At 38.3% G+C, this 13,436-nt stretch overlaps 2 protein-coding genes across 4 annotated transcripts in view; both read right to left on the reverse strand.

Moving 5' to 3' along the window:
• Fhl5 (four and a half LIM domains 5) overlaps window positions 1-3,537 on the reverse strand; it is a 37,554-nt gene extending 34,017 nt beyond the window's left edge. The window contains exon 1 of one of the 2 annotated variants that reach the window (XM_059254065.1): window positions 2,969-3,537. The gene's annotated coding sequence lies outside the window, so the exon portion shown is untranslated. Of the gene's footprint in view, window positions 1-2,851 lie in introns of both variants that reach the window. The other variant, XM_059254064.1, reaches the window with a different exon arrangement.
• A 4,252-nt stretch (window positions 3,538-7,789) lies between these two features.
• Window positions 7,790-13,436, reverse strand: part of Ufl1 (UFM1 specific ligase 1) — a 31,858-nt gene continuing 26,211 nt past the window's right edge. Inside the window, exons 14-19 of one of the 2 annotated variants that reach the window (XM_059254066.1) lie at window positions 12,136-12,299; window positions 11,925-12,055; window positions 10,150-10,230; window positions 9,775-9,860; window positions 9,157-9,337; window positions 7,790-8,458 (exon numbers count right to left, since the gene is read on the reverse strand). In XM_059254066.1, coding sequence (XP_059110049.1) covers window positions 8,240-8,458; window positions 9,157-9,337; window positions 9,775-9,860; window positions 10,150-10,230; window positions 11,925-12,055; window positions 12,136-12,299 — 862 coding nt within the window. In that variant the 3' untranslated portion in view covers window positions 7,790-8,239. The remainder of the gene's footprint in view (window positions 8,459-9,156; window positions 9,338-9,774; window positions 9,861-10,149; window positions 10,231-11,924; window positions 12,056-12,135; window positions 12,300-13,436) is intronic. The other variant, XM_059254067.1, reaches the window with a different exon arrangement.

Raw genomic sequence — 13,436 nt, forward strand, 5'->3', positions numbered from 1 at the left:
ATGTCACAATCACAGGATTGTTAATATTTTTAAGAGTGCTAACACTTCTGACAAAATTATCAAATGATTACCTTTTTTTTTTTTTTACAGAACCAGGAAAATATGCCTGCCTGTAATCTGTTCATTTTCACCTATTATTAATTCATTTACTCATCAACTAGATTAAGCCAGTTTAACACTACAGAAAAAAATGGTTAACATATTCAATTTTTTTTATGTCTAGTGCTAATGACAACCAGAGATGCTGCTACACTGTTGAGAACCGGCTCATCCAGTCCAAGAGTTCCCCTTGCCTTTCAGTGAAGTCTGTAGACTGTTAGTATCACCAGAACTTACTCAGAATGCAAAGCTGTCATGAATGGAGGTTGGGCTCATAAGGCCTCAACAAGAGGTGGGCAGAGGAGGGGAGCTATTCCTTCAACTAGCAGCAGGGAGTCAGTTAAAGGGCTACTGTCAACCAAGTGAAAGAAGACAAGAGTAAGAGAAGAGGAGAGATTACCCTATCCTGGGTCTTGGCTGAGGCACAGCCTGGATCATGGTATCTTTGATTGTAGGAGCGTGTACCTGTTGGAAGTACAATCTGAAGCAGAAGGAAGTACCTAGTTGTAATGTGTGAAGTTTGAGAATGTTGTCAGACAACCAAAGAGAGATGTGTAGCCAGGGCCAAAGAGGCAGCAGACAGAAATAATGTAAGTTACTAGGCCATTCTGGAAGGATCCTAGTGCTGTCCCTGTCACGCTCCAGCTGGTGCCCTGGGTGCCCCTATACCACTACATTCAGTTTATTATTGTTGTTGTTCTGAGACGGGGGTGTTGGCCACATGAACCATGTGGTCTGACTTAGAGGCAGGTACACTTTCAAGCTGTTCATTTTGAGAGGATTTGAGGTATTTTTGAGGGAAACATCCCTTATCCACTCCTCATCCCTCTCCTCAAAGGCCCTTCTATGATATCAGTGGTTACCCAAGACAGGAAGACGTTATTTATACAAGAGTAATGAAATACAAGCTTTAACTGACAGCTGAGTCAAACTTCCATGAGTTGAAGTTTTTGATTTTCATTTCTAAAGAGACCATGGTTCCTATATTGAAAACCATCAAAAAAAAAAAAGCTTCCCTAAAATGTTCTATAAAAACACTTGTTTTCAGTATATTAAGTAGATAATGTAAGTATTATAAGTAGAAAATACTTAGGCTTGCATAATCCAAATTAAAAGTCTTTACTCGAAATACTGCTGTGGGCAAACACGCTGAAGAGGAGAGAAAGCTGACTGTCAGTGAGATGACATCGCTTTAGATGGAAACCTGGCACTCAGCTAAGGTCAACATGGAACTCTATAGAAGTAGAAAACAGACACAATGCGTTGACTTTCCTCATTAAGCAATGTGGCTTGTGACTTCAGGCATCTATCTTGACACGTATGCTTAGAAGTATTTTCTGTGATGTCATTCATGTATTTGTGCTAAATTTGCTAGGATTTACACATGGCAGTACTGTAAACCTGAGACAATGGCCAAAGTGGCTCAAACATTTACCTTCTCTGTAGGTACAAGAATTGCACATTTTATTAATGTTTTAAGTTTCCACATTTCTATACTCCGAAACAGCTAGCATACTGACTTTGGTTTCTAATGGATGAGGGTAACCAAAGAGGGTATGCCTAAAAAAGGGAGACAGATGAGTCCGTTCTGCCCAAATAATGGCATCTCAATTTCAAAAAGCAGCACTTTAGATGCATATATCATATATTTATGGGAGTGGGACATAGAGGCATTTTACTGCAACCTCTGGAAACAGATTAGAATTGTTCTATGCCTGCTTCTAGACAGTGATAAGATTTTTCTGGAATATTGGAGGCTTCTGATTAACCCCTTTACTTAAAGGCTAAGACTTTAAGGTGCGTTCTGTATGAATAATTCAGTCATGAAATATCCCAATGATAACGTTATTCACTCAAATAAATTAAGCAGAATAAAACCTGGAATATCTCCTCTTCCCCTTTTATGAAAAAGGAAAATGCCCCTGTATTAAGACAATTAAAAACCCGGGAGGCAATTCCAGTTATCTGCCACCGTGCTGCCTCCATGAGTGTCATCAAAATAAGAAATCTGTAAAACTCAAGAAAAAGAATATCAAGCAGGAATCAGCTCTAATAGCCAAGGCTTCATGGTATGTACCCACCCTCCAAGCAAAAGTTTATCTTAAGCATTTCCTGGAAAGTCTGTAAAAATCTCACAGTTAAAAATTTTAAGAAGCCCTAAAATGCCATATAAACAAACAAAGGAAGCTTTAGAGAAAACTCACTGTTTCTTCAAGCTGCTTTTTCCTTTGATTTACAGAGTCCGGGATAGATGGTAGATTCACCTCTCAATCACAGGCATATCAATTCCAAAAGGAACAGAATGGGTCATCAGCACTAACCCTCCCTACAGCCTTTCAACTTTGTAGGAAAAAACAGGCTCTCTCCTCCAACTCTGTGACACACAAGGCTCCTCCTCAGCCAAAACCACTCCTTGTCAATTTCTACTTAAAACCGCAAGGAAAAACTTCCCTTCAGAATATCCTTAAAGGGAAATTTGACCAGTGTTAGTAGCTCAAGTATCTGGCTAAGCCCCAAAGTTTAAAATATAGAACATTTATGCGGACACACACACTTGAGAATTTCCACTGACTAAGCTCAATTAAGGCCATAACTGTAAAAAAGTGCTCTCTGAAAGTATTGTGCTTTATATTTCCTTAATCAATCCAGTTTTGTTTTGTTTTCTGGTGGCTACCCAAATCCTCCTTATGGGTAGGAACCATCTGAAGGGCAGTCTTTTCTGTTGTGTTGTCTGGGAGATGAGAACTCTCACCTTTGGAGTTCTTTGTAGAGCAGCTGAGACGTTGCTGGTTGCCTCCACCACGTCTTTCTTGGGAAGTTTGAGAACTTGGAGGGTTGGACGTGGAGTGAAACAACTCAGGACAGTTACCTGCTTTCTGCACTTGCAGTGTGGATGGTCTTCTGCCGGTGTCCCAGGGCCTGGCGTCAATTGTTATGTCACTTGTCATTATGTTATGTCACTTGCAGTGTGGCTGGACTTCTGCCTGTGTCCCCAGGGGCTGGCACCAATTCTTCTGACATATCCACACTATGTGACTTCATTTAAGCACAAACTCATCAGGCCTTTTGAAATCTTCAAACTAGGCAGTGTCCAGAGAAGTCAACTGTATCAGAAGAGAGGCTTGGTCACGAGAATTCTCAGTGGGTCACACCGACCTGTATGACAAATAGTATTTGTTCTTAGAATTTCCATTTGAGGCCATTCCTTCAGTTTAGAAGGTGGGAGAAGAGAAGAAATACGCTGCCATAACTTGATTTTATTTCCTGACCAGACTTACACTGTCCTTGTTTTAAGCCATGAAGGCATATGTTAGTATTTCCTGAAGTCAAACTCACTTGGGTTTTATGTGTGGGGCATTGCGATGAAACATGATTAGCAACAACATCTGATCAGCAAAAGCCTATCTGCCTTTCCTTAGTGACAGAATTGTGTACTTGCTAACTAGGAATTTTCTTCCACCTACAAGAAGGGAAGCAGTCTTGGTGATGTCACAGCACTCATGTTATGAGGTCACTGCCCTCTTGGTTTACACTCAAACTCTTCAAGAAGATGGCTTACACTCACGGATTCAACTTCATTGACCCCCTCAGTTTATTGCGATTTGTCTTTCACTTGAACTCTCCACCAGAAAGGACAAAAAACAAAACAAAAACAAAAAACCCAAACAAACAAACAAAAAACCCTTTAGGATCATGAAGTCTGCTGACTAGAATCTCCCAAGCACTGTCACATTTTACAGGAAGTTCCTCTGGCCGGGCCTGTTCTTGAAGCCCGCTTCGGTCCTTTCACTAAGTGACTCTTCTGGTTCCCTCCTTCCCTTTCTCCCCTTCGGTAGTGTTTCTCTGCACTCCACGGTGTTCCTTACGAGCCGCTTCACAATTACACACCAACCAGCAAACCTTTGGTGTCATCTGCCCTGGCACCACTAGGATGCCAGAGTGTAGCCTGTGAGCTACTGGAATCTTCGTCTGTGACTTGTAGCCATCTCAGTCCTGAATGAAGCTTTTTATCTTCTTCCTATATCCTCTCAGGGCATGGCACTGCCATCCACCTGTCATCTGAGATCTTACTCTCCACCAGCCTCTATTCTGACAGCTTCTGCTGGCTCTACTTTAGTAAGTAACATCTTTTAGGCATATCATCCATTACCCCTTCATTCCAGATGTAATAGAACTACAGAAATTGTTTTAACAACCACAAACAGTTGCCTCTGCTCAGTGTGGTTCCCTCTTATCCTTTCTTTATATTATTATAGAGTGATGTTTACTTTAAAATGTCTTATTGAATTATAAAAATGCATGTTGCCTAAACTCTGGAAGAATTAAAAAATATAGAATTTAAAATTACTTTCCAGCATAACCTAAATATTTACCTTTTTTCCCCTAGAATTTTGTGTGTATATGTTAACTACATAAGGCAATATAAGTATTTGGATAAATGTTTACATATAGCTTCAGAGTTACAGAATATACTTAGTGAGAAAAGACCAACTACATAGTGCAGAGATATGAGGAAGTATTCCCATTTCTAGGTTCACTGATAACAAAAGGCAAATTAAAGAGAAAAGCATATGTATTAGTCATTTTTATAATCCTGTAATAAAACATCATGGTCAAGGCAATTTATAGAGGGAAGGGCTTATAGTTCCAGGGGGATAGGAGTGCATCACTATCATGGCAGGTAGGTGTGACAGCAGGCAGGCATGGTGACGGAAGCAGCGAGCTGAGACCTCACATTGTGAACCCAAGCCGGAAACAAGAGAAGAAACTCAAAATTCCATGTAGCTCTTGAAACCTTACTGGTGTTTTTCCTCTGTTAAGTCCACACATCCCAAACCTACTCAGAAAGCGCTACTAAATAGGAACCAAGTATTCAAACATTGGAGCCTATGAGGGACATTCTCATAAAACCCACTACAGCAGCCAGGCTGTGGCAGCGCACACCTTTAATCACAGCACTCAGGAGGCAGAGGCAGGTGGATCTCTGAGTTTGAGGTCTACAAAGTGAGTTCCCGGACAGCCAGGACTATTACAGGAAAATGCTGTCTCAAAAAATCCACTCCTCACAAAAAAGCCTAAAAACCAAAACCAAAAGCAAACTGCTACAGCATACAAATTTCTTATGTGACCTGGACATTTCAGAAAGTCTCAAAAGTTTTTGTTTTTTTGTTTTTTTTGCCTATGTTTGTTGAAGAGTGTATAGTTGTGAATTATGACTGGACAGGGAGGGAACAGGATATTAAGGTAGTAAAACAGATGACACATAGTAGGAAGCCATACTCTTCTAGCCCCCTAGGCTCTTACTTAATATACTGAGACTTTCCAAATCAATAAAATATTATCTGTACAGTAGCTATGAACAATGGCTGCAATATACAAGTAGAACAATCTGCATGACACTTTAAGGTTATGTAAATTATTTAAATTTTTTTAATATTGAAAAATGTCATTCACTAAAAATAGCAACATATTAATAATAGTGACTCAAGACGTATGTGGAAAATATATATCCCAGAGGAGTTTTTTATGTGTGTTTTTAATCTTATTGCTTATGTAACACTGAAGTAAAGGTTTCATGGACTTAAAAAAAAAAAAAAAACCAAAACAAAAAAACAAAAAAACCCAAAGACAAACCTTCTGCCTCACCCTTTTTTCATCCAATTTGTCATAAGTAGTTTTTGATAGAAAAACAACAAACAACAAAAAGAAAACATTTGGGTCTGGGGTTGATGACATTTCGACAAAAGCCATAAATGATTCCCTGTCTAGCTCTCTGCTACACTTGGATCTCATTCATTATCTGAGTAAAGCACTTTTCCAAACTGTCCAAGGTAGTCCCACACAGAGGTCCAGCCACTTTCCATTCACGCTCTATAGCACTGTGGCTTTTGCTCAAAGCACACTGAGATTCTGAAGGTACCTGTTCCTAGTCACCTTATCTTCTGGGTGGTCAGAAGGGGGTTTCCGTTGACTATACTTGTCTACAGATGGAACACACCGAACATTACAAGTGGGGCATGTTTTCTCATAGCTCTATTATAGTGGCAGGAATTAACAGATATGAGAACATGGCTATACAACTGCTGAAATCTGGCTGAGAAATGATTTATGAAGATGAACAGCAAACTTTCAAACAATGAAAAACACCAGGAAGCAAGGAATTATTTTTGAGAAATAAAAATATCACTTCCTTTAACAATCAGTAATTCAAAATAGAAGCATTATATAGATTGCATTTGCTAAGTACTTTCAGAATAGCATATAAAATTTAATAGACAACTTTATTTTAATGTTCTTAACCCAGTTCATTAAGAATATATCAGAAATTAATTCTTTACAAAGTCAGCTATATAATTTTATTTATAAAACAATAAACACTTTCTATTTACTAAGGAAAAATAAGAATGTTTGGGACAAGTAAAATAAATGCAAGTAAGATTAACAAAGCTTTACACTTTTTTTCTACTTTATTTTTGTAAGTGAAATTAAAATGAGTTTATCTGATCATCTCTTGTATTTCTATAGGCAGAGTATGATGCAAATATGGATTACTTTGGTGTTTTCTGAAACAAATAATGTTATTAAACACAATCTGAAATTCTATGTATTTATTAATTTGGAAACTGAATAAAAAAATAAAATAATTTTGGAGTCACAGAGAATTTATTCTTTTTCTTCTTTTGCTTATATGAAAAGATGCAATAGAAAGTTACCCATGTGAAATCATTTATATCAATTTCTTGTGAGGAGGGTGTTTTGTCTGCATGTGTGACTATGCACCCTGTGTGTGCTTGGTGCTGAGGCCAGAGGCATTGGATTTCCTGGGATTGGAGTTACAAAGCAGCCATGTGGTGCTGGGAATCAAACCCGGGTCTTCTGGAAGGGCAGACACTGCTCTTACCCACTGAGCCGCCTCTCCAGCCCCTTAATGTTTTCTATAAAGTTCCATCATAAACTTTATCAAATGCTTAGTTAGTAATTAATTACTTCCATGCAGTATTAATACTCTGTCATTGTGGAAAAGAGGTAGTCTTATTTGGTATTTAAACATTTTTTAAATATAAAAATTACAATGTCACGTAAGGCATTATATAAAACAGCATTCTTTAAACATTTTATTACACAAAATAACTAAATCTTTTGAAAAGTAATAGGACACTGCTAAGAACTTACTTGGTTTGAATTATTGTTGCAAGGAACTATTTTAGTAAGCCTTAACTAATAATAGCAAAAATAAAAAAGAAAACGTTTTATACTTTGTTTTTAGAATAAAAGTTCTGCATGGTTTAATCACACTTACAGATTCTGTGTTCATTAGAAAGAACAGCCTATCTACCTGTTATACAGGTTCCAACAAAGAACTCAGGGTAAAGCAGCTACTGAAATCAAACAAACAAAACTTAGAAATCTAAATCTAACCAAAGAAACACCCCAGTTCTTTTAGCCTCCCCACTACACAATGTGCCTTGCACTGTCTCGCAGTGACCTCAGGCTTGCCCTCACTGTTTCCTGGGGCTTGCTTCAGGAGAGCAAGCACTCATGCTTCTCCAGGGTCCTCGCCTGTCAAGTCACCTCTCAGGCCTCTGCAAACATTTATGTCGGAGGCCTTCTATCTGTCAAAAGCAAGAGCTGGAGCTTAGTGATACAAAATATATCGGAAACTTTCTAGTTTTAAAGCATTATCTATTAATTTAAAAATAAAACGGATTCATTTTTATTTCAGACATAACAAAGACATTTTTCATGAAAAAATACATTATTTTAAATATCTGCCAAAATACAGGAATAGCACTTAGAAATTAAATAGCAAACAATTTCTTTCCTAGAGATGAAAAGTATTCTATTTTATTCTTCATTTTAACTTCTTGAAAACATTAAAGCATATAATATGTTCTAGAATCAGAACTCCTTGAAGAACTTTTATTACATTAAAAATTACACATAGGATTATGTAAAGAGAAAATGTTTTATGGAGAACTCAACTTGTAAAAATTTCCATAAGATTTGCACCTAATGCAACACCACTGTTTTATTTGAACTGTGTGGGGAGGATTAACAGGGGAGAGCGGGGTGTGCTGAGTGACCAATTTGGTGATCACTTATCTTCAACTTTGGGGAAAATACAAGTAAATTCAGGGCACTACTCCTCTGTTACAGATGATTTCCTGGACTTCAGAACAAGGTCCTTAACTGATGGAGACAGTTCCTGAAGCTCCTTCCGAGTGGTATTGGCGACATCGTGTTGTTCCTTGTCTAATTCATCAGAGGACAGATCTTCCTTCTGCCCACTCTTCTTAGTTTGATTGACTAACTGCTTTACAACCAAACCTTGATATTTCACCAGGAGAGTATGCTGGTCCTGTGAAAAGAACAAAGAACCTGTTCGAAGCACATCTGATTTTCTGTGACCAGATAAAGTAGATTTGTTTGAGCAGTACAAACGGAAAGGCCTTATCTTCATGAAACAATGGCCACGTTAGTGAAAAGCTGAGTATGGCAAGCAAGGTCTGCGATCTTGGAGTGCAGATAGGGTGCAGATCAGGAAAAGGAAAGCCTGTGCAGACTACATCATAGGAAGCTGATTTAACTATGTTCTATCATCAAAAACACAAAATCGTAAGAGTCAAAGAAGCCAGATTGCTTTTAGCTGGGGGCTGGCTTTCTTGGATGAATTGGACAAGACATTTAGAGGGGTCCTTGGAAGCTAAATGAAAACTAGGGAAACAGAGAGAAGTTCTGACATTCTTGCATCTTTTCTGAAAATTTAACTTCTAAAATTAGAGGACTTTTCACCATGGATCTTAGAGAATACTAAAAGATTCTTGAACTACACTCAATTATTTAAAAAAAAAAAAAAAAATCAACCCCTAACTCACTGTCCCCATTCCTGGTAACAGACAGATATTAGTGGCTTCTCTCTCTCTCTCTCTCTCTCTCTCTCTCTCTCTCTCTCTCTCTCTCTCTCTCTCTGTCTCGCTGAGTGCTGGCAACGATTCACATCCAAAATATTCCAAGTTTAAAAGCTTGAAAAATTTCCCATGTATTAAAATGTAATACCTCTGGGATTTTGTTCTGAAGAAAAGCAATGATCTGTGGGACACATCTTCCAGGTGCATGGAGCATGCTGTGGGTTGAGAACTGAAATAACAGGACTGATGTGAGGTGCAAAACAAGAGCGGGGTCTTCTGTGACCTTCAGCTGTTCCGCCAGCGCCTGCCGATGCTGGAAGAGTATTTGTCTGCCAAGCCCAATCACAGACATGCATAATTAACAAGGGCTCACCGGTTACCTATTTTCCCTTCAGCACTCCCTTCTCTAGTTTAGTGACTCAGTTCCACAGCATTTCAAGGAATTCTTCAAATATGGACAATCTGTATACACACTACTTTAACTTCAGGTGACACAGGAAGATAAATATGCTAAGAAGTTACAAAGCTATGTGACAAGGAAGCTCAAAGTATACTTTCTTCGGTTGCTGGAATCAAACAAGCTATAGTGACTTAAATAAGGTTTCAGGTAAAGAAGGTCTCAAATCTAATACAACAGCCCAGGATGAACCATCCGTGGGATTAGGGAAGTGAGTAGACTCTCAATGAAACGCTCGACAGTCACACTCCAAAATCAGATAGGAACGTAGCTCATGTTGAGGAGGAGCAACAAGAGAACCAACGTTACCTTTCCCTTTTTTTGTCTCCCTTTTTCACCATAATGTCACAAGCTTCTGTTGCAGAATCCAGACAAGAAAGGAAGTCTTCTATGCTCTGAAGACATTTAATTACACAATTTACTTTTATAAACATTTAATACTGGTTTGTAATTTTATACCCCAAACAAAAACTTTTAACAGAGTATTTGGCAAACAGAAATTGTGATTTAGGACTAAAAATGTGACATGCTCCCATCTTTCTCTCCCCTTTACCTCCCCAAAAGGTACCTGCACACAGAGTCCTAGATTTAGATTCCGTTTACACTGATTCTGATTGGAATAGTGTGCACACAGCGCTGCATCCCCAAAGCTCTAACTGGAGTCACCAGCTAGCACCGACTTACTTTTTCATTCAGAGAGTTGTGCAGTTTGGTGAGAGCTACTTTGGTTTCTTCCGTCAATTTACTTAAAATTTTTCTTCTTATCTGTAAGGGAAAAATTCTTTTGGCATTGTGTTTTTGATATATGCTCTATATAAGATCAAACAGACAAAACCCCCATATATTCAGTACTATGTAATATATCTTGTGTTCTGAATGTTAGGTCTCAAACCAGGGATTAAAAATGTTAAAAAAAATTACAGAATCATAGAGCTAGCCAAACGTTAACCAAAAGACGTCTGTGCAGCCTCATCTTTACAGCCCCCAGTGGTATTAGATGACCACAGAGTGACTGGCCATGTGGGAGGAGACTTTGGGTAAACAGACAGCCAGGGGTTTTTCTTCTCAGTGCCACCTGAAAGAGGGCCACTGAGCCCCACGGCTCTCACACAGAAAGGGATGCCTGTAGGAAGGGCAGTGGACCCTGTTCTGTGGCTAGATGCTTTTGTGATAGTGGTATAAGGAAGCTTTCTTCATCTTTCACAGATGTAGATACTGTGAATTTCGTGGTATTGTGGATTAGACGGATCATTCCTTCTAGTGCATTTCAGGGAGGGGCTGCTGAAAAGCTTGACCGAAGGACCTGGCTGGTGTGCTGTGTCTGGGAAGACAGGCTACTCAGAGCCTCCTTGTTCTGTCTCCTATCAATCCTTAGCTTCGTTTAAGGCCACAGGAAAAGACTGCCAGAATTGGACTTTCTAGAGTAGAAGTCGGTAAAGAAACAGGAGACATGCAACATTTCAGAGTGTTGGGGATCGTTGCTCAAAGTGAAAGAGGAGGAATCCAGTATCTTCCCAGTAGAAGAAGAGGTAAATAACTGCACTTCTGTCTGCGTTGGAGGGTGGTCTTTATTAAATAAGGGAGTCACCACATCAAGAAAAATCATGCCACCTCTGTGGCAACAAACCACAGTAATAGAGGTCACAGCATTAGATGGGTGTGGTTTTACCACTTTCAAAGCCAGTTATAAATGCAGATAGCTACAGGAATACCTTCTCACTCATTTTGCCCGAATCTTCAACCATAAGATGGTCCCAGAAGGAAAAGAAGGAAGAGAAAGAGGTGGCGGAATGGTTATTATTACCACAGGAATAGAGTAAACTCTTTTACCTGGAGGTAACTGAGCCATGGCTCTACGTCACACGTCAAGTGCAGATGTGATAGGCTTGGACTGTAGCTTAAGATCATAATTTTAAACAAGTGAATTTGAGCTTGTCTCAATATTTAAGTGGTATATTGCCACTGAAAGAAAATGATTGTGAACTTAAGAAACTAATTATAAAGGAAGTTATAAATCAACAAGAAAAAGGAAAAGAATGATAGAAACAATTAGAAAAAGTCTTATTTATCATAGAATCATAGAGTAATTAAACCTTTTTACTATAAATAGTTTGGTCATATTATCAATCCTTATAAAATATATAAGCACTGTACTATACTTAAATTCTTTAGTATTTTTTTTTTTTTTTTTTTTGGTTTTTCGAGACAGGGTTTCTCTGTGTAGCTTTGAACCTTTCCTGGAACTCACTCTGTAGCCCAGGCTGGCCTCGAACTCACAGAGATCCGCCTGTCTCTGCCTCCTGAGTGCTGGGATTAAAGGCGTGCGCCACCACCGCCCGGCAGTATTTTTTTTGTCATATAAAAACTCTTATTTTCCCTTTAAACTATTTCAAATGAGAGAAAATAAAAATGTGCTTAGACTCAAATTACATCAATCAGCAAGCAAATCACTAACATACTTCACTTGTAATAGCTGCAGGGTCCTCTACCGCCATCATTAAATCTGAGGCTAGGAAGTTGAAAATGAGGTTGGTGATATCGGTACACACTGTCTTCAGCAGGTGTTTGGTTAGGGCAGTCTGTGTGTCATCTGGAAAAGAAGGACACTTTATGAAGACTAACTTCCTTGAGGATTACAAGAATCAATAAAAAAGACACTATTAAGTATACCTGCAAAATACTTCATCCCCTTTTCAAATAATCTGATATTATTGTATAGGTTAGAAACCTCTTCTCGTAAGTCCTTGATTGTACGTTTTCTGCCAGTTCCAGAAGCAGATGTTGAAGACATGAACACTGAACGTACCACCTCAAGATACATTTTATTAAGAGGTCTGTGACAACATAAATATAGTTAATGCAAATGTACTCCGTTTATGTAGATAATAAATTTTGCTTATAGTGAAATAATACTTTAAAATGCCTCCATCTTTCTAACAAATAAAATTAATTTGAAGCAAGGTTCAGTAAAGAATTTGTTTTACAGGGCCAGGAATAATAACTTAAATGGACTTTTAAATGTTTTTCACAACTTTAAAGTATTCAACATAATTGCAGGAAAGATGACAAGAATGATAGTAATAAACACTCTACAGATCTAAGCAGACCTTTAAAATTAATTTGCAAAATAGCAGAATATAAGTTTGTTCTTCATTCTCAGGAATCACAACAGAAGGTTTCAATTTCCAAAGTACTATTTAAGATGATGGATCAAAAAAACACCTATATGCTCTACAACAGATTAATTAAAAAATGATGCATAATTAGCAGTATCTATTTTCTATTTTTATAGACTATGGCTCTATAATATATTTATGCATAAAATTTACTTATATTAAAAAAAAATCTCACTATCTCACTATAAGAGCTCTACCCTAAAATAAAAAAGTTAGATTACCTGAGCTCTTGGATTACGCTATGAGACTTTATGTGCTGGGTCTAACTTGAGGGATGACCAGGTCTGGTTAACAGTGGTTAAGTTATGTAAAATTTCCTTTATTTTTGCATGTAACATTAGCTTGGCTCATTCACAAGGTAGATGTTTCTAAACTTACTCTTTTTGAGGTCAATTTCCCCCTCCAGAGACTAAAATCAAAATCGAAATGATCCATTTCTCCTTTTAGATGCTATTTTTCATGCTATGTAAGGGACCAGTTAGTGATTAGTCCCAGCCAAGACCTAAGATCCCAACTTCAGTGAACACTTCAAAGGGTCTCAGCTTCTACTGTTCACACTGTCCAAAGCATTTACTGAATGTTGAACTGAGCTGCCTCTGAAGGAAAATAAATTCGGAATCCCATGATCAAATTAAATCCAAAGGGTTGGGGGTAAAAAAAAAGTCTAGCAAGGGGGTGATGGTGAACACCTTTAATCCCAGCACTCGGGAGGCAGAGGTAGATGGATCTCTGTAAGTTTGAGGCCAGCCTTGTCTACAGAGTGAATTCCAGGATCACTAGGGCTGTTACATAGAG

The sequence above is a fragment of the Peromyscus eremicus genome, chromosome 2 (assembly GCF_949786415.1).
Source record: "Peromyscus eremicus chromosome 2, PerEre_H2_v1, whole genome shotgun sequence".
Lineage (NCBI taxonomy): Eukaryota > Metazoa > Chordata > Mammalia > Rodentia > Cricetidae > Peromyscus > Peromyscus eremicus.